A 21,792-nucleotide genomic window follows, 5' to 3' on the forward strand; every position below is an offset into this window, starting at 1 on the left:
TGATTTCCTTGTGAGAGCCAACCTCTAATTTGGGTATTGTCACTTAAAACTGCCTGTATCTTTCAATTTCACCATAAAATAAGGATAATGCCTTACTCCTACCCACTGCACATGTTTGTGATTCAGTATCCATATGCGAAAATCTGTGTACTCCATAAGGGAAGATGCTAAGGAAATAAAAGCAATGCCTATTACCTCCTCAGGACAGAAGTAGATTTTGCCGGGGATTCAATCTTGAGCTCACATCTAAATATCACAATTTCCCAGGATGAGATGTAAACAACTTTCCTGAGAAAATGTTGCATTGCAGGCCAAATTATATTATTAGAACTTCTAAAATGTGTTTTAGTTCCAACAGTTGAAGAAGCTGATGTTGTTAAAGTCACTTGTTTGTATCCAATTCTTCACGGTCAGAGGAGTTTGGACAAACTGTGCCATACTGTGTTTCTGTTTCAGATAGACTTTTAGGTGGCCAGTTCTATGTAATCTTGGCTGAGTCTTGTATTTCTACTCTCTTCCCTCCAAAAACACATCCACTGCTTTGCTAGGAGAGGTGTATGTTGTTATGCCTGTTTTAAAAATGGAGGAACTGAAATCCAGAGAGGCAGGATAACTTGCTAAAAATCACAAAGGAAGTTGGTGGCAGAGCCAGGACTAAACCCACTCAGTCTAGCACTAGTTCTATTAAATATTGCTTATTTGATAGTTGATATGAAAGCATGGATATTAAATAGTCATTTAAAGGCTTTGAGTTATGTGTGAGAGATGAAGACTCTTTACTGATAACAAAACAGACTTAAGTTTTTAAACTAGGAATTATCAACTGGAACATGTACACCTCATAATTTGTGGTTTTCTCTTGCCACATTCAGAACTGTAACCACAGGGAGTCTGTTGAATGTGGGATCATGAAGCTGGATTTGTGGAACACAAATAACCATAAAAGATGATTTTCCTGACAAACCAATACTTTCTATGTATGTTTTTGGAGAAAAATATCATAGCACAGGAGTGCAGACACTAGAGTTGGAGCTCATCTAATGTAGAGGTTATCAAACTTTTTCTGTCAAGGGCCAGATAGTACATATTTTTGACTTTGTGGGTCATATGTTGTCTCCTGCAAATATTCAACACTTCCCTTGTAGTGTTTAAACAATCACAGACAATATATAACAACTCAACATGGCAGCAGGTAAAATGTAGCCCACTGGCCAGTTTGCCGGCCCCTGATATAAGACCATAGTTTTTAAATTGTGTTCCTTAGAGACTGAGGGTTCAATGGAGGCATCTAGTGGCCACTGTGAGAGCCAAAGAAGACTCAGCCCTCAAGAAAACTTGGTCCTCTTTCCTATTTTACATACTGGAATTGTGTATATATTTTTTCTTCAAGATGTGATGCCATGGGGAAAAATTAAAAATATTGAAAACTACTGATCTAGTCCAATTTCTATATTTAGCAGAGGCAGAATCTAAGGTTCAGAGAGGTAGAGGGATTGTCTATGGTAATCCAGATCAAAAGCATTAAGAGTGGGTATTAAATTCAGATCTCCTGACTCCTGGGTTAGTGACACTGGGAGGCAAATGAATTATTTTTACGTATTTTAAATGGAATGCAGCTTGAAAATTGACTCTCTTGCCTTACAAAAGTGGTGTGAGTTGCATTCTATCAACCAAAAGCAAATATTAAGAGGACAGGCTAATAGACTCAGTAGTAGTAGTAAGAATTGAGAAGAGGGAGGAATTGTGTCTTTAGTCAAGTATAGCTGAAGAAAAGACCACAAATAAGTGGTTAGCAAAGTCCATATTTAGTTTGTGCATATGCAAGGTGATGTTGTGCTGGATAAATATAGGTGGTAATATTCTAGAACACAAATGGGTAATTATTCCATTACTGTAGGGTTAGCTGGGAACACTGGCATATTTGTTCTCTTTTGAGTATTTCAGTGTGCATCTTTTGTTTTCTGTTGTTAGCAACATGAGGTTGAGTATATATCACTGACTGATTTTTCTTTGTTATAAAGGATCTTCTTTACGGCCTGTTCATCCCTTGGTGCTTCTGTACTACTTTACTATAATGGTGATCTGAAAGGTTTCAAAAGATCCAATTCTTGTGGCTTTTCTTCAAAAGTTGGCTTAACCTGCTGGGGGAAGATCATCTCAGACTAGTGTGCCTCTGTGGGTAAGTGTACCAGCCTCTTTCCATTTACAAGTTCTCATTGCAAATCTAAATTCTGCATGTGGCAGTCTTGCTTTGTAAGTTCTCCTTTCTTTTTATTTCTCTCTCTCTTTTTGAGGTTTCCAACTTCTTGGCAATGGTCTCTTTTGAGTTAAATTCCGGTTGAGGATTTTATGCAGCTCAGTCAATTGTATTTATTCCTATGCTTTATGGTGGTTTTTAGATTTTTGGGGTCCTCATCAGTAAAGCTGAACAGGTTATATTATTAGTAAATGTTGAGCATCTATATCTATATCTTTGTATCTCCAAATATTAATCCTTTTCTTCATCATTTATTCTGAACTTTCTTGTTTAGACAAAACCGATCGATTTCTACATTGATAATTTATGGTCCCTCCAACATATAAACACCACTTTCAAAGGAAGAATGTATTTTTTTAGGTAAACAGTGTTACTTAGCAGAGTGCCAGAATGACATGGATTTCACCTAGACACATTAACCAGAGAGTCAAACATTTTCCTCACCAGGTTTTTCTTTTAAGGAGGTTGTAAATATGTGTTAAATGATCACATGTATAAGGCATACTCTGGGGCTTCTTTCAAAAATGTTTCATGACTGGATTCAATATTCATGCTCTACATAAGTCCCAGAGTCTTAAAATTTATGCAATATGCATATTAGGAATATAAAAATAAACTAAGTTGTTGGAGTTTTGGAGGACAGCCACAGTCCCATTCTAAAACTCTTTCATGTGGAATTTAGTGCCAAAAAGCATGACTGACTAGACAATCTTGGAAACTAAATTGTCAACTTTTCTGCATGGTGGAAAAGTTCAACGCAGGGTAGAAGGAACACGACCATCCCATTTTTTTAAATGAGTCCCAAATCTGTACTCAGAGTCTATGATAACTTAAAGTATCAGACATGAAGCTATTTTCAGGATAATTTAAGCTACACATTGTGTGGGAAAAGTATCAAGGTTGTGTATCTGCATTGTTTGAATTGATAACAGAGTCACTGATTGGGTGATACTCAAAAAACTAGATTCATAACTGCTTGAATGATTATACTGGTGGTGGAAGTGATGAGGGAGACAGAGATTACTGTGTTTCCTACAGTGAAGTTTGCCAAGTTCTGCTACTTGTCATATGAAGTACAGTTGAGGGAAGTGGGAATACTTAGCTTGGAGAAGAGATGATTCAGTGGGTTAGGGAGAAATGATCATAGCAGGAGCAGTGTTATGAAGAAGGAACTGTATGGCCCCACAAAAAAGAATGGTTACCAAAGGATGTTGCACAGGGGAAGTAATATTAAATAAAAAGTGGTTCTTTTTAATGAAATGATAAGGGTTAAGAGAGACTTTTATAGATAGTAAATTCAGTGAACTTCTTTTCCTGCCCTATGCAAGCATTAACTGGCCATTCTCTTGGTAAGGGCAATGTAGAGAGGATTTAAACACTGATGGTTGAAGACCTTTTCATTCTGAGAGTCAAAGAAACTAATTTATTTGCAAATTGTTCTATTTTGAACTTTCTCTGCTTAGATAAACAACACTTACAAACCATTGAAAGAATGTCTGTTTATATGGCATTTTCCACATGGATTGGACTGTCATCATTATGTTCTCCCTAAATTCTTCATGCCATCAGTGGAAAAGCTTAATGTGCCTAAAATCATTGCTTAAGAAAAATGACAGACATTCCAGTTTACCTTAACATAGGCCACAATCTTCAAGGAAATAGTTGCCAGGTAGAGAGAGTTCATTGCAAAATCCATCAGGTTCCACCAGTCATGGATGTATTCAGTAAATCCACCATCCCACATTTCCTTAATCTCCCCCCAAATGAACCCTGAAGAATAAAGGAAAAAAGTTTATTTTTTTTAGGGTCAGTCCTGATTATTGCAATAGGTTCCTCCAAAGCCAATGAAGATGAGATCAATGGATGAATTAGGGTCAGTGGGATGAAGCCCGAGAGAGAGAAATTACTTACCTCTCTTTCTTAGCCCACCTCCCAGTCTTGAATGTATCACACTTGGTAGCTTTTCCTGAAGATGCCCATATGTTATACTTTTCTGAGTAATACTTGCTTTTAGCATTCTTCCTATAGTTACTTGGAAGGCTATTCCAATTTGGTGTAACCAATTCTGCCCTCTTTCCATTCTGGAGTGGGAGTAATTCTATCAATAAATTAATTTGATCAATATTATCCCATAATCCTTAGTTTCTACTAGATGCTGAAGAGAAAATTTCTCAATAAGTTTTGAAGTAAGCAAGCTGACCAGGGAATGAATCACCAGATGCTGGGATTGAGCCTAGGCAGTAGGGCCCAAAGTAATTTAGGAACCTTTTTTCTCTTCTCTCCTTCCATTGTGTGAAGGTTTAGTGGAATTTTGCTTGGTAACATAGATGTTTCTTTAGCCTTGGAATATGGAAAACAGTAGAAGGTATGACTGTGGTCTAAGTTAACACTACTCAGACTTTAAAATGCATATAAATCACCTGGGCATCAGGTTAAAATGCAGATCTCGGGTGGAATCCGAGATTCTGTAAGTCTAACAAACTCCTCATTGTTACTGATATTGCTGATTTGGGAACCATAGTTTGAGTAGCTAGGACTTAGAGGATGGCCATATTTTGGAGAGCCCAGTGAAATTTAATTATGCTCAGAGACTACTGGTAGTCTTTTTACTGTGTGTGTTCATAGTGTTTTTTAGTGTATCTTTCTCTCTATCTTTTTAAGTTTGGTATACGGTGTAAGCACTTGCCAGAGACAGATAGAGACAAGGGTGGTGGGGGGTTCATTGAGAAAGAACCCCCTCCCCCTCCAGGAAGTATGGTCACACCCCAGTCCCTTCTCTTTCATTCTCCTCTCAGGATTTTGGGCATGCACACACACATACACCTGTTTTTTTCTTTTTCTTTCTCTTTTCTTATTTCTTTTTCTTTCTCTTTTTCTTTTTCCTCCTTTTTACCTTTATCTTTATATTTTTTCTTTCTTTTATTTTTCCTATGGGGAGAATATGCTTGCCAGAGAGAGACAGAGAGAGAGAAAGTGAGAGATCACACCCCAGGAAAATCCACCATCCCACATTTCCTTAATCTCCCCCCAAATGAACCCTGAAGAATAAAGGAAAAAAGTTTATTTTTTTTAGGGTCAGTCCTGATTATTGCAATAGGTTCCTCCAAAGCCAATGAAGATGAGATCAATGGATGAATTAGGGTCAGTGGGATGAAGCCCGAGAGAGAGAAATTACTTACCTCTCTTTCTTAGCCCACCTCCCAGTCTTGAATGTATCACACTTGGTAGCTTTTCCTGAAGATGCCCATATGTTATACTTTTCTGAGTAATACTTGCTTTTAGCATTCTTCCTATAGTTACTTGGAAGGCTATTCCAATTTGGTGTAACCAATTCTGCCCTCTTTCCATTCTGGAGTGGGAGTAATTCTATCAATAAATTAATTTGATCAATATTGTCCCATAATCCTTAGTTTCTACTAGATGCTGAAGAGAAAATTTCTCAATAAGTTTTGAAGTAAGCAAGCTGACCAGGGAATGAATCACCAGATGCTGGGATTGAGCCTAGGCAGTAGGGCCCAAAGTAATTTAGGAACCTTTTTTCTCTTCTCTCCTTCCATTGTGTGAAGGTTTAGTGGAATTTTGCTTGGTAACATAGATGTTTCTTTAGCCTTGGAATATGGAAAACAGTAGAAGGTATGACTGTGGTCTAAGTTAACACTACTCAGACTTTAAAATGCATATAAATCACCTGGGCATCAGGTTAAAATGCAGATCTCGGGTGGAATCCGAGATTCTGTAAGTCTAACAAACTCCTCATTGTTACTGATATTGCTGATTTGGGAACCATAGTTTGAGTAGCTAGGACTTAGAGGATGGCCATATTTTGGAGAGCCCAGTGAAATTTAATTATGCTCAGAGACTACTGGTAGTCTTTTTACTGTGTGTGTTCATAGTGTTTTTTAGTGTATCTTTCTCTCTATCTTTTTAAGTTTGGTATACGGTGTAAGCACTTGCCAGAGACAGATAGAGACAAGGGTGGTGGGGGGTTCATTGAGAAAGAACCCCCTCCCCCTCCAGGAAGTATGGTCACACCCCAGTCCCTTCTCTTTCATTCTCCTCTCAGGATTTTGGGCATGCACACACACATACACCTGTTTTTTTCTTTTTCTTTCTCTTTTCTTATTTCTTTTTCTTTCTCTTTTTCTTTTTCCTCCTTTTTACCTTTATCTTTATATTTTTTCTTTCTTTTATTTTTCCTATGGGGAGAATATGCTTGCCAGAGAGAGACAGAGAGAGAGAAAGTGAGAGATCACACCCCAGGAAGGATGGCCACATCACAATCCCTTCTCCTCCATTGTCTTCTCAGAATTTTGGGCACACATGCACATGTGCCCAGTGTGATTTTCAAGATGCCAGATTTGAGACTCAAACTGCATTCAACCATGTGGGAGTCCAGCACCTTAACCACCACACCACCTGCTGGCCCTTCCCAGATGTTTTTCAACCACAATGTCCAGGACTCAGACTGTGCAGTTGGCCATGTGGGATCCACGTGCCTTAACCTACACGCCACCTGCTGGCTTTTTTTCTCTCTCTCTCTCTCTTTTTTTTAGTTTTTTTTTTTTCTGCCATAGGGTGCATGTACTCCCTGGAAAGAGATGATAGAGATAGAGATGAGAGAGAGAGAGAGAGAGAGAGAGAGAGAGAGAGAGAGAGAGAATGAAACTGAGAAATCACCCCCCGGTAGGGATGGCCATGTCACAATCTATTCTCCATTCTCCTCTTGGGATTTTGTGTACACACGCACATGTGTCTGGTGTGTTTTTCAGGCCACTAGGTCTAGGACTCAAGCCACAGAGTCAGCCATGAGGATCCAGTACCTCAACCACTATGCCACATGCTGGCCGCTGCTTTTTCTCTTGATTATGGAATCAGTACAGACATAAGATGTGGACCCCACACAAGTACAATGGCATGGAATAGTCATGCAAAAACAACACATCCATGTGCCTCTTGGTTATGGGAAAGAGCACTCTGAGTACACTGATCAGCATTTTCCTTGCCTAGCTTACCTGAGGCCCGTCCTGACTGAGAATTGGTTTTCCCTCTAAACCAACTGATAGTTTCTCTGTCTTTGATCGCGTTAAATTATCAGAAGCAAGCTGTGGGAGCACTGCCAGTCTCACTGTAGACCATGCAGTACTGAGCGACAGGGGCCTGGGACAGAAGGAGCCACTTTTCTCAACCCCCAACAAAGGACTATCCTGTTGCACAGTGGGGAGTTCAGAGCCAGTCTGACTGCCTGTTTCAGTAGTTTCTTAGGATAGTACCAACAGGCATTCTAACCATAACTTCTGTTCCCTTTGACTCACCTAGAACCCAAGGCAATATCATCCATTCCACAACAGTTGGAGGAGGCCCCTGTACATGGAGGTCTGTTCTGACAATGTGCTGAGAAGCCAGGAGAAGCATGAAGAGGAAGGTCAAATAAGATGCTGTGTGGCAGATAAACTTGATAAAAGGTTTCTTGATGAACAGCCCAAGGTTGCTCCTGGGTGAGATCAGATAGGCTATAGACAGCATTGGAAACAGGAATCCAATGGTCATGCAGGTCAGAAGCTTGACTACCCAGTGTTTCCGCCGCCATCCAGGAAAACCATCATACCATAGGGTGGCAAGCAACTGTTGGCAGTTGGGCTGAGCAACAAACTGAGAAAGAAAAGAACAAGTTAGGCATCATAATATCTCATCTAGTTACAGTAAACTCTAGGAAGGAGCCATATGGCCAATCCCCAGAAGAAGTCTGTTTTCCAGGTTCTCATGAATGGGCTTAACCCCAGATAGCTCTATATGTTAAGCTAGGAGACTAGATTGTCCTTAGGGTTATTATTATTATTATTATTTTCAATGAGAGAAAGAGAGAGAGTGAGAACTGTTTATTTATTCATTTAAGTAATTTTTTTTTGCCATGGGGTGCATGCACTCACCAGACACACATACACACACACACACACACACACACACACACACACACAGAGAGAGAGAGAAGGGGGGATGGCAGGGAGGATAGCCACCCTGCAATCCCTTCTCCTCCATTCTCCTCCTGGGATTTTAGGTATGCACACACACGCACCTGGTATAATTTTCAAACCTACAGATCCAGGACTTGAATTGCAGTTGGCCAGGTGGGAGTCCAACACCTTAGCCACTATGCCAGGCCCCAAGAAATACTTTTGACTCAGTCTCACCATGTTGCAATCCTCTGCTCCATCCTTCCAGTCAGTTAAAACCACAGGTGCATGCCACCAAATCTGGCCTGTTTATGTTGACCTTGGAACCAAACTTAGGCCTTCAATGTGGCCTCAGCCTTATATTAGTGGCACTTTTGCATTTGTTCTACCATGGCTGGGCCAGGTTTTTTTTTTTTTTTGTCATGCATTTAAACATAATAATTCTGTTTGGTTTATGATTTGGCAAGCCTTCCTATTTCTCTCTCTCCCACAGCATGTTAGAGCAGTAGTTTCCTAAACCTGCCTCTGCTTCAGATCCATCCAGAGAATAAAAGAAAAAAAATCCAGATTCTCAGGTCCTACCACAGACTGACTAAATGGGGCTCTCTGTGGTGGGGGTGAAGGGTAGAGCCTGGGTAGCTATTTTACAAATTCTCCTAGGAATTTACATATCTCTTAGCAAAGATTCGTGTGGGGGTATTTCATTTCAAATTATTTCACTTCTTCTCACTCTCTCCCGTAGTCGACATAAGGTCATCAGCCAATGTGTATTCTATCTGGGCAAACACAAACTGGCAGGGAATAAGCCCATGCCTGTGGCTATGGTTTGAAATGGAAATGAGTTCCTTTTCTGATTTTGTCTTTTTCTCTATTTTGTTTTGAGCACCTCTTGGTTGGCTTGCAATGAATCAGTTTTCTACTTTGTCATCTATTTAACACCCTCTCTAGTCTAGACATGCAAAAAGGGAAAAAATATTTTGGGGCTAACATTACAATATTGTATATTAACCCAGCTGGGATTTTACTTAAAGACAGTCTACAAAGTGTCAGTGATTAATAATTAAGGAATCATCAACACTGCAAGTCACCCTTCAGCTTCTATTTCCTGGTAAGTGACTCAATAGGGAGCTCAGCTGTCAACCATGATTTTAAATACTGCCAACATTTGAGTACCCGAGATTCCCATGGGATAGGTTACATGGAGCTGTACCATATAGTTTACTAATAAAAAGGAAATATACATCTTCCATCATTTACCCAACACCCAAGGTAAATTAGTGCAAGTTTACAGTTATTATTTCTGTGAAAGTCACTAGTTTCCCATCAAAATATTTTTTTCTCTTCCTTGAGCAAACAGTTGGACTACATTCCCCTGTCTCCCTTGCAGTCACATGGTATGGCCATGTGACTAAGGTCTCACTGATGGAATGTGAAAAGAAAAGATGTGTGACACGTCCAAGCCCAACTGATAGAAGTCTCTCATGTGTACTCCTCTGTGTTCTTTCCTCTTTTTGACTGACGGGGATGTGGTTGCCCAGGGTAACCTAGGGGATTCTTTTAGCCTGTGTCCTTCAAAAACCATGTGAAGAACTCTCCTGGTGACCAAGAATACCTGCCTTAGATTGTCACATGACTGAGAAAGTTCTGTTGTGTTTGAGCTAGTATATATTTTGAGGTCTAGCCTACCCTAAAGCAGTTTATTATTGTAAAACTACCAAATTAAGCACTAAAATGTTTTTATCCTGTGATCTCATTTCCTCCAAAGATGCTCATAGTCCCTATTATGTCCTCACATCTCTTTTCCATACATTTACATGCAAAAAGACAAAATCCTATAGTCTTTTTCTACTCTTCTTGACATACAAACTTGTGTTAAAGGTTGAGATGAAAAAGTCCTAGAAAATGCTGAAATGGCAAAGGGTAAAGCAAGACCTTTGGATGCAATGGAAAAACTATTGGAAGATTACAATATAGTGAGTTAGGCAGACATATAAAAAGGTAGTTAAAGGGGGCCAGCTAGGTGGTGTAGTGGTTATGGTGGCAGGATCCCACATGGCCAACTGTGTGGTTGAGTACCAGACCTGGCAGCTTGAAAAACATGCTGGGCATGTGTGTGTGAGCACACACTTAAAATCCTGAGAGGAAAATAGAGAAGGGATTGTGGCAGGTCATGTGGTCATCCTCCCTGGGACGTGCTTTCTCACTTTCCCTCTTTCTCTCTGGCAAGCACATTAACTCTATAGCAAATTTAAAAAAGAAGAGATAAAGAATTGCATGCTGACCAGGTCCTGTGAAGCTCTTGCTTGCTCTCTCTCTCTCTCTCTCTGTCTCTCAAATGCACACATGCCCTGTGGCATAAAAAAGATCGTTATATAATGTATAGTAAGGACACTGAAAGAGATATATGAACAACACATAGTGGGAACACAAAAGAGGGGCACATCTAGAATGTTCAGTGAAGACTTCTGGAAGAGGCAATACCTGAATGGAGCATTAGAGGATGTGTAGATATTGACTAGATCCAGGGGAGGCAAGTGAAAGTGACTAAACAGCCAAAGTAGAGGGGATAACTCGACTAAAGGCATGAAAGTGAAAAAGAGCATAATGAATTGAAACTAGGATAGTCTGGGTGGCTGTAGCTTGAACTGGAAGACTTGAATTGAGCCACAAGAGACCAGGCTAGAGAGGTAGGAAGAGGTTAGAGCAGATCACATAACAGTCTTTGACCATTATAAATAATATGGAGTCATTTTAAAAGCAATTAAGAGGGCCCAGCAAGTGACGTGGTGGTTAAGGTGCTGGATTCCCACGTGGCCATCTGTGGTTCGAGTCCTAGTCTTGGTGGCTTGCTTTCTCACTTTCCTCTCTCTCTCTGTCTCTCTCTGGTGAGCACACATGTCTTGTAGCAAATTTGGGGAGAATTCACTTTACAAGCTAAGTGATGTATGGTGATTTAAAGTATAAAGAAACAAAACGTAAGGTAGAAATGACATGTTTGGTACTAGAAATTTTGTTAAATATGTATATAACAGTGACTATGGTTGCCACAAAGTGCCTGATTTACCTTTAAGTACTGTTAACATGTCATGCATGCAGGTGAGAGGGCTGGAACTGTGCACTAAAGTGAGGGTTTTAACTGTAATGTTTGGCAGAGTTGCCATTTACTTCCCATGTTAAAAGTTCAACTTGCTTTCATATAGAATATGTAATATATACTAAAAGATTTTAGTCTGTTAAACAGCCTTATTCTAATTCAGCATCTTCAGCTACTCTTGAGTTGCAAAGCAGCAGTTCTGTGTGTAGATATTATGCACTGAGGATACACACACACACAAAAAAAAAAAGGAAAAAAAAACACAGTATGATGTAGGTGGGGATGAATAATGCCTTGTACCAATCAGAGGTCCATTTATTAACAATCCATTTTCTATTAGTAGTGTAAAACTCCATTGAAAACTTGCCATAAATAAATAATTAAAATAAAATGAAAAGAATTAAAATAATGATAAATAAAAATAAATAAATAATAATTAAAAAAGAAAAGCAATGAGGAGCTATAAGCAATATGTGTGTGTATGTGTGTAGAGCAGAATACTGGAATGGTTAGGACTGTGGACTCTGTGGCTTAGGTTACATTGGTTCAACTCCTGGGTCTGTCACTTACTAGATCTGTTACTTTGAGCAAGTTACCTAACTTTCTGTCTTTCAATATCTTCATCTAAAGAGTGGAGATAATAACATATACTATACAGTTGGCATGGGGATAAGGGTCATTTAATACATATGAAGCACTTAGAACTATGCCTGGCACGTAGTAAGAGCTCATCAACTCTTGTTTCATGTATTACAATGCATGTAACAAAAATTATATTTAGGCATTAGAAAGATATTTCTGGTTACTGAATGGAAGATAGACTGGGGGTAAAGGATAGGTAAAACTAAAGGCTGGGAGATCAGTTGGAAAGCTGTTGTTGATCTTGAACAAGATGATAATAACTTGGATTAAGGACATGGTGGTGGAAATAGACAGATTCAAAATATAGTAAGGAGGTAGAATTGGCAGGATGTGGTGATAGAGGGTGAGTGAGTGGAGTAATACAAAGTTTGAGGGTAGAAGAGAAACTTCTCATTCAGACAAACTGGTGATGGTACTGTCATTAACTGAGAGGGGGAACACTAAAGATGGAACATGTTTATAGAGATGCATGCATTTTCAGACCCGTTGGATTAGATTTGTCTGTGGAACATCTACATGAAGAGACCCTGATTGATGTACTGATGTTAAACAGCAGGTGTCAGCAATTTTTTTCTGAAAAGGGCCAGATAATAAATATTTTAGGCTTTTGGAACCATACTGTCACTGTTGCAACTACTGAACTCAGCCATTTCAGTGCAAAGTTAGACAAAGACAATACATACATGAATGAGCATGGCTGTTTGCCAATAAAGCTTTACATACATAAACTGGCAGCAAATTCTAATTTGCCAGTCCCTGTATTATAGTATTTCTCCCTGCTGTTGCCAAAACTAAACAAATATATTTTTTTTTTGGAGAGTTTTTTTTTTTTGCTATAGGGCGTGTGCGCTCGCCAGACAGACAGAGAGAGACAGAGAGACAGAAAGTGAGAAATCACCCGCCAGGGGGGATGGCCACACCGCAATCCCCTCTCCTCCATTCTCCTCTCAGGATCTTGGGCATGCATGCAGATGTGCCCGGCGTGAGTTTAAGCCATCGGGTCCGGGACTTGAACTGCGGTCAACTATGTGGGAGTCCAGTGACATAGCCATTACGCTAAATGTAGCAGGGGTCTCCTAGCACTTCTTGCATATCTTCAAGAACTCCAACCCTAGAAATTACCTTCCTCTATGAAAAAATTGCAGAGGTGAAGCTTCTTTTAATAGTGAATGTTACCATCCACCTTTTATCTTCAATGCATCTGCTCGGATTTGGCTAAGATGGGCAATTTAAAGTTAGATAGGTTTTGGGACAGCCAGTGGTATGGTGATTAAGGCAGCTGGATCCCACTTGACTGACTATGGGTTTGAATACCAGACCCAGCAACTTGAAAAACACACTTTGTGCATGTGCATGTGTGCCCAAAATTCTGAAAGGAGAAGTGGAAAAGAGACTGTAGTGTGACTATCCCCCTATGTTGGGTACTTTCTCATTTTCCCTCTCTTTCTCTGGCAAATGCACATGCCCTCTGGCAATTTTTTTTTTTTAAATTTTTGCTATAAGGTTCATGTGCCTGCTTGATAGACAGAGAGAGGAAAGTAAGAATCAACCCCCAGGGGGATGACCACACTGCAATCCCTTCTCTTTCATTCTCTCAGGATTTTGGACACACACGTGTGTGCACACACACCCGACCTGAGTTTCAAGTCCTGGACTTGAACTGCAATCGACTACGTGAAAGTCCAGTAATGTAACCATTATGCCATCTGCTGGTCACTGGCAATTTTTTTTAAACATAAAAGTTAGACTGGTTTTTATCTTTTATGTTTATATCTGATAGGAGTAATGTAAGATTCTGTGGATTCTGGCAAAATGAACTGCAATTAGAATATGATGGAGATTATTATTAAGCCACCATGCAATATCTAATCTAAAAACATCTGTGAACTTTGAAAGCACAATTCTGATTCCTACTTGCATACTGAAATTCAAATTTGACAGGTTATCGAATCACCCTCTTGTTGTCACTAAGAATGCAGCAGAAAGAGAAATCACAGGGAAAATCAGAGTGTATACATGCTAGATGCCTGATTACACTAAAAGCCAAACAATACAGCACCTAGAGCAGTAGTTTTTAATTTTCATGAAGTCCAATTTACGTTTTCTTTTGTTTCTTGAGCTAAGAAACCATGGCCAATTCAAGAATATGATGATTTACACCTATGTTTTCTTCTCAGAGTTTGATAGCTTTAGCTTGTATATTTAGGTCTTGGATCCATTTTGTTCTTTTCATTTTATTTCTTCATAGTGCCTGCACACACATTTGCATGTGGGGGCAGGGAGAGAGAGAGAGAGCAAGAGAGAAAGAGAATGAGAGAGAGAAGACCCTCAAAAGGATCTGGTCACACGATGATCCCCCTTCCTCCAGCCCTCTAGGTTGTCAGGATCTTGGGCATGTGAGTGTGCCTGGCATGTTTCAGGTCAAACAAGTCAGGGATCTGAACCTGTGTTCAGTTGTGTGGCCTTCAGTACCAGCAGTTCAGTACACTATTGACTTTACCACAGAGGCTGGGCCTTTGAGGCATTTTTAATTAAAATGTTTGTATATTGTGTGGGGTAGGAGTCCAATTGCATTCCATTTCATGTGGATATCTGCTTGTCCTTGCAACACTTTTTCAAAAAACTACTACTTACCCATTCAATTATTTTGGCATCCTTGTTGAAAATCAGTTAATCATAAATGTAAGAGTTTATTTCTGGACTCTTAATTCTATTCCATTTAATAGTAAGACTGTCTTCATGCTAGTACCACACTGTCTTTTTTTTTTTTTTGGAGAGGTTTTCGCTGTAGGGTGCGTGCGCTCGCCAGACAGACAGAGAGAGACATAGAGAGACAGAAAGCGAGAAATCACCCCCCAGGGGGGATGGCCACGCCACAATCCCTTCTCCTCCATTCTCCTCTCGGGATCTTGGGCACACACGCACATGCACCCGGCATGAGTTTTAAGCCACCGGGACGCGAACTGCGGTCAACTATGTGGGAGTCCAGCGACATAGCCATTACGCCAACTGCTGGTCCCCAGTGTACAAATCTTAAGCTACTTTTTAAAAATTTATTCTTTCACTTTAAAAATAATTTTCACTGATATTGTAAATGGAATTTTTTCTTAATTTTATTTTTGGATTATTCACTAATGGTGTATAGAGACTGTTAAAAGAAAAAATACAACAAATTTCAGTTCTTGATTGTATTGGCTTTTATTTCACAATTTATGAATTGGTGCAGTCTCCATTTTGAAAAAAGAATGAGAGTTCCTACTGGGAAATAGCAGAATAATGGGTTTTGTAAAGGTGAAAACAAGGAAACAGAATAGAAAAAAGAGCTGCTTGGTTAGCATCAGATTATTTCAGGTTACTTTTTAAAATGTTTTTATTCTTTATTATTACTATTATTATTTAACTTTATCATTACCATAATCATTATTTAAAAATTTTCTACAGAGCATGTGCACTCACCAGAAAGTGAGAGAAACAGAGAGACAGAGAGAGAGAGAGAGAGGAAAAGTGAGAAAGCAAGCCGCAAGGTCCAGGGCACAAACAGCTGTCAGCCATGTGAGACTACAGCACCTTAACCATCATGCTACCTGTCCCCTCTCCCTCCTTTTTTAAAAAAATGATAAACCTTGAGATTCTAATTTATTTTTTGTTGGCTTGTTTGTTTATTTATCCTAGTTTGCTATAGGGTACTTATGCTTGCTGGAGAAAGACAGAGAAAGAGTGGATGACCATGCTGAGATAGGAGATAGGATCCTAAGAAATAGATAGTCAGGACATAAGGCCCAAAGATGGAGGTACAATAGAAGCTTGGACTAGGAATTGCTTGCTCGTAAGAATTGGCTTATAGCAGTGACTCAATGATTAAGTTAGGATGACTTTTTTCATGTCCGCACTACATTCTGGAATCTAGGTAATGGATTTTAGAGCCCAAAGCTCTTAAACAAGCACTCGAGCAAACATTGACCACTAGATCATGGTCTCTGGGTTGAAAACTGTCAGAGAAAGACTTAGTAATCGTTTACCAGAAGTTCTCTAAATGTACAGTTACCTACGTGTATAGCATGGCATACCTAACATGTGACTGCCACGGGGACGAAGCATGAACAAGTCCTTTCTGGCTAGGATAAAAACTCTTGGTAAAATCCCCAAGTTGGCTATCCAATTTTCAGGGACCCTTCTCTGCTACGTAGCAGCTGTTTTCTACTTTAATAAACTCTACTTTGCTAACCCCTTTGTTTGCCTGCCTTCTAATTCTTTGTGAGCATGAGATAAAGAATCAGGTTTGCTGATATTCCTGCATTGGGTATTGATCCCATGAACCCTGATATCCCACATCAACACTGCAATAGTTTCTCCTCCACTCTTCTCTTGGGATTTTGGGCATACATGCACATGTGTGCTTTTCAAGCTGCCAGTTTGGGACTTAAAATGTGAGTCAGCCACCCAGGACCTAGGGCCTTAACCACTATGCAACCTGCTGGCCCACTTCAGGTTACTTTTTATTTTTATTTTTTGTAAGAGTTAAGGGACCAGCAGATGACGTAATTGTCTAGACTCCCATGTAGTTGACTGCAGCTTGAATCCAGGATCTGGCAGCTTAAAACATACTGGGTGCATGTACATTCCCAAAATCCCGAGAAGAGAATGGAGGAGAAGGGATTGCAGTATGGTCATCCCTGCTGGGGGATGATTTCCTAATTTCTGTCTCTCTTGTCTCTCCAGCGACTGCTTGGGCCCTGTAGCATCTCTCTCTCTTCCAAATTATGCTGACTAAGATAGACTGAAATCTCCTATTTCAGAAAAAAAAAAAAATGGTCTGTTTAGAATTTATCTGCTTCCTAAAACTTTCAGCTTGGCATTTAGCATGAGTAACTCCATTTTGATTTGGTCTGGTCTTTTGGGGCCTTGTGCAAGAGTTCAGTCCAAAACAATGGCCTTCTATAAAATTTAACAAAACACAAAAGTTTTTGTATAGCACTAGATTTTGTTGATTCTTTAGGATTTTCTCTATACCAAATTATGAATCAATGAATATAGTTTTTAAATTCTTCTTTTTCAAGCCTTTGCTTATTACAGTAGTCCTCCCTTATCTGCAGTTTCACTTTCTGAGAATTCAGTTATCCATTGTCAACTGTGGTCTGGAAATGTTAAATGAAAAATTCTTGAAATAATCTATAAGTTTCAAATTGCTTGACATTCTGAGTAGCATGATGAAATCTCCTGTTGTCCTGCTCCATCTTTTCTCAGGCATGAATCATCCCTTTGTGCAGAGTATCCATGCTGAATATGCTACCCAACTGTTAGTAGCTTAATAGCTGTTTAGATGATCAAAATACAAAAATATATATCTGGTCGGATATTAATGAGGCAGGAAATAGCCAGCCATGCTACCTGCAAAATAAGCAACAGAGCTCAGCAACTGAAGGTCAGCTAATGAGGGGAGGATACTCAACAGTAGAAGCCAAGCTGAGGAGGGGAGGTCATCACGCTCTAAGGATAAGGAAAGCTAAATGTTCAATTCCTTATAGTCTGTAACTATTATAGCCTTTCCCCCTGTGCCATCCATCACCTATGCCTATGTGCAAATCATGATGACCTTCCCTGTTAAAAATCAATATAACCCCTTTTCCCTTCCCCAAATCAGGGCCCAGAGCTTAGAGTCTGAACTCCTCTAACAGCGTAATAAACCTGAGTTCTTCTACTCTCGAAGTGGTGTTTGGCTTCTTGGCAGTCTGTTTCTGCAACACTTTCGGTGGTTTTAGGTATTCCTCCTGTCTAGGATCTCCAGTACAATGATGAATACATATGATGAGAATCACCATCCTTGTTCCTGATTTTAGGGAAGAGTTTTCATTAGTAGTTCTCTGTGTGATGTTAGCTGTGGGTTTTCAATAGATGACTTTTATTGAGTTGAAGAACTTCTCTTCCATTCCTAGTTTTCTTAATGTTATTATCATGAAAGGTTGTTGAATTTTGTCAGATGCTTTTTCTGTGTCAACTGAAATGATTACATGTGCTTTTATCTTCCTACCATTAATATAATGTATTACATTATTTGATATTGTTATGTTGAACTGCCCTCACATTCCTGGGTCATGGTGTATAATATTTTTCATATGTTGCTGGATTCAGATTGCCTTTCATTTGGTATATTGTTTTCCCTATTAACTGCAGCTTTCGGCAGCCTTGCTATTAACAATTGCCACTGCTTTTTGTTTCAACAAATGGAGAGGGCTGTGGGTTCTAAATCAAAGACAAGCCTAGAGAATGGGGCTTTTCTAGGGAGTTGCCTTACAGGTCATACAATGATAAGTAACTGGAGATGGATCTATTTAAGGTACTCTAAGCCCAGTCTGCTCCTCTTCAGTGAGCGCCAGGTTGCTACTTTTCACAGCTACTGTGATTCCAAGGCTGTTGGTTTTCAGTGCTTCTGTGGAGCTGGGTAAAGACAGATGGGAATAATTAAATGTACCATAATACCATAAAATTCTGTTTTTACCAAAATTGATCTATTTTATTGGAATAAATGTTCCCCTGATTGTTATAAGTTTTTTGATTAATTTCCAGAGATGTAAAAAAAAAGTTGATTTTGAAAATTTTCCCAATGTGTTGTTGCTTTTTTTTGGAAGAGTGTATTTTCAGAAATCCTTACTCCATCATTCTAGAAGTGCTTTCTTTTGTGATGTTTTAACTTTGCATGGGAAGCAATGTGGTATCGTGTGTGAATTAATGCAAATGATAGAATCTTTACCCAGATCCTCTCCTCAGGGGCTTTGAAAACATTTTTTTCCCACATAATGCTGAAGAATGACTACTAGAGGCAGGGAAGTATAACAGGGAGGAGGAGAACAGAATGATAATGATTAATGGAAACAAAATCATGGGTATATGAGGAATAATTTCTAGCATTATAAAATACAGTAGGGTGAAGTAGTAAACAATAATTTAATGTATATCAGAATAACTAAAATGGACAATTTTGAATGTTTCCAACACAAGGTAATGACAAATGATTGAGAGGATAGATATACTAATTACCCTGATGATTTAATCAGTATACATCACATTCTTTTTTTTTTTTTTTTTTGAGAGAGATTTTTGCTATAGAGTGTGTGCACTGTTGGAGAGACAGAGAGACAGAAAGTGAGAAATCGCCCCCTGGGGGAGTACATGCCACAATCCCTTCTCATCCATTCTCCTCTCAGGATTTGGGACATGCAAGCACACACTGCCAGTGTGAGTTTCAAGCTGCCGGGTTGACCACCGTCGACCATGTGAGAGTCTAGCATCTTAACCACTATGCCACTTAGCGACCCCACATGTCGTATTCTTGTAGTGAAAAATCATGATTTTACCTTACAAATATGAAGATATTTCAAAAAGTTTGTGGAAAATTGAATTTCAGTACATGTTTATTTTAGTGCAAAAATATTGACATTCATATATGGTTTTTTTCATAATATATATTTTCCATTAACTTTTTAAAGGCCCATCACATGTATCTTTATTATATGTTAATAAAAAAGAAATAAAAGTGAGAACTATAGGAGCTTCTGCAAGGCATGAATACTGGGTGTTTCTCAAGGCCTGGGAGAATGTCTTATTCTCCATTACAGATAGCCCATGCTCATATCATACTCTAACCCCTCCCTAATAGTGCCCTTTCTTTCTTTTAGACAACAGGATATATGCCAGTAGTTAAGATAAGACTTCCACAAAAGAACCTAGCCTGAATCAATTGGAACCATTATGGCATCTTGAATAACTATGGCCTAACCTTCAAGCTCATTATGCCCTCATTATGCTCCATGGCACACCCACCCACACCAAGATAGTAAGATAAGAGTCAGACTTCACTTACAGGTAGATAGGGTAAAGGCCCCAAAAGGAAGTTACTAGTTTTTCTTTTTAGTGAAATCTCTGTGTTTTTCCTATGTGATCTGGTTAATGTAAAATATACACCTCTTTTACATGTCTCTACAAATTTATGACTTCTTGCTAATAAGGCTGAGAGACAGGGATATCGAACACACAGATGGGATAAGGCCAAGGTGAAGTCACAGTGGCTAAGTTTTCACATCCGAAACCTGGCTACTATTGAATTCAAAGCAATTGTAGCTAAGGGCAACAGTTTCTATTCATTGGGCTGTTGGAAAAGCCATGATATTTTTCTATTTTTTTTTTTCCTATAGGGTGCATGTGCTTGCCAGAAAGACAGAGAGAGACAGAGAGACAGGAAGCAAGAAATCACCCCCCAGGGGGGATGACCACGCCACAATCCCTTCTCCTCCATTTTCCTCCCGGGATCTTGGGCACGCACGCACACACGCCTGGCGTGAGTTTAAGCCACCGGGTCTGGGACACGAACTGCGGTCGACTATGTGGGAGTCCAGTGACATAGCCATTACGCCAACTGCTGGACCCAAGTTATGATATTTTTCTATGCAAAAATGCATCATGACTTTTTCAACAACCCAATAGTAACTTTATTCTACAGAATGCTATGGTCTGCTGATCCCACAAAGAATAGGGCAATATATCACTCAGACTACCATGTAACTATTTTCTAAAGCCCACTTCCTTGTCATAGAACCAGCCCTTTGCACCCATTTCCTTGTCAGAGAGGCAGCCCATTGCTTGGTTTTCTGAATAAAAACTCCTCACTTACACTCCCTCCTTGGCAACCCATTTGGGCCCCCTTCCATTGCATTGGAAGCTTTTTCTCCTTCCCTAATAAACGTTGCTTTACTTTCTTCTCTGTGTCAGAGTGTCTAGTTCTTTATGCATATAGGACAAAAAGCAGAACGAATGTTGTGTCTGATCACAGAGCACTCCTGCATCAATAGTTGACAATCTCCATGGTTATGACCAGAAATGACCTTATAGGGAGAAAAAGGGGGCTGGTTTTGGAATTATGAGAAGTACCCATCTTTTGTAGGAAAAAGCTCTGAATATTTGTCCCATCTATTACCCTATCCTGTCTCCTCAATTCCCCATTTGCTATATCTTAAACCTCCCAGCTTAAGATGTGGGAGACGGTCATTTGTAGCTGAGCTCTCACTTTTCCATTCCTTAGTCATTGAATAAAGCTTGTGTCATGACACATGGTTGTGGTCTCCAAAGTTGACACCATTACACTACATGACAAAAGATGTCATCTTTGGGAATAAATTGAAATTTGTAACAATTATATAACCAATATTTTATACAATGACTGGCACAAGGTAGATAATGAATAAATATTTGTTAAATGAGTGGTTCAATGAATAGGTCTGTGCTGGATGAACCTTACAGGCCACTCTCTTTCCAGCATTTTCTTTCCTTTGTGCATGAAGGAGGTGAAGTCTGGTAGCTAAATTAAGTCTCCTGGGAGTTGCATCTAGGAACTTTTCTTTATATAGGCAGATTAACTAGCATATACTGAGTTCTTATAATATGCCAGAAACTGTACAGGATGTTCATATACTTCATCTCACAGCAACTTGAAAGGCAGCTATTAGTATTACATCCATTTTACAGATGATAGAAGCCCATGTCACATTTCTTAGTAAGTGATGGAGGAAGGACTGGAACTATAGTCTGGCTGACTTCATGGGTCAAGGTCTTTTTTTTCTTCATGTTTTAACCATACAGCATGTACACTTGCCAGAGACAGACAGAGAGGGACAGTGAGATGGAAAGTGAGAAATCACTCCTCTGTGGGGACAGCCATGCTGCAATCCTTTCTTCTCCATTCTCTTCCCGGGATTTTGGGTATGCATATACATGCACCCAGCTTGAGTTTCTAGTCACCAGGTCCAGGACTGGAACCATGGTCAGCCATGTGGGAGTCCAATGCCTTAACCACTATG

General features: G+C 39.5%; 1 protein-coding gene across 1 annotated transcript in view; it reads right to left on the minus strand.

Annotated features, from left to right (window-relative positions):
- The window catches only part of TRPC5 (transient receptor potential cation channel subfamily C member 5), a 235,155-nt gene that overhangs the window by 74,934 nt on the left and 138,429 nt on the right, over positions 1-21,792 (minus strand). The window contains exons 4-5 of the mRNA XM_006167735.2: positions 7,570-7,906; positions 3,888-4,027 (exon numbers count right to left, since the gene is read on the minus strand). Of these exons, the coding sequence (XP_006167797.1) occupies positions 3,888-4,027; positions 7,570-7,906 (477 nt within the window). The remainder of the gene's footprint in view (positions 1-3,887; positions 4,028-7,569; positions 7,907-21,792) is intronic.

The sequence above is a fragment of the Tupaia chinensis genome, unplaced genomic scaffold (assembly GCF_000334495.1).
Source record: "Tupaia chinensis unplaced genomic scaffold, TupChi_1.0 Scaffold144991_2, whole genome shotgun sequence".
In the NCBI taxonomy this organism is placed as follows: domain Eukaryota; kingdom Metazoa; phylum Chordata; class Mammalia; order Scandentia; family Tupaiidae; genus Tupaia; species Tupaia belangeri.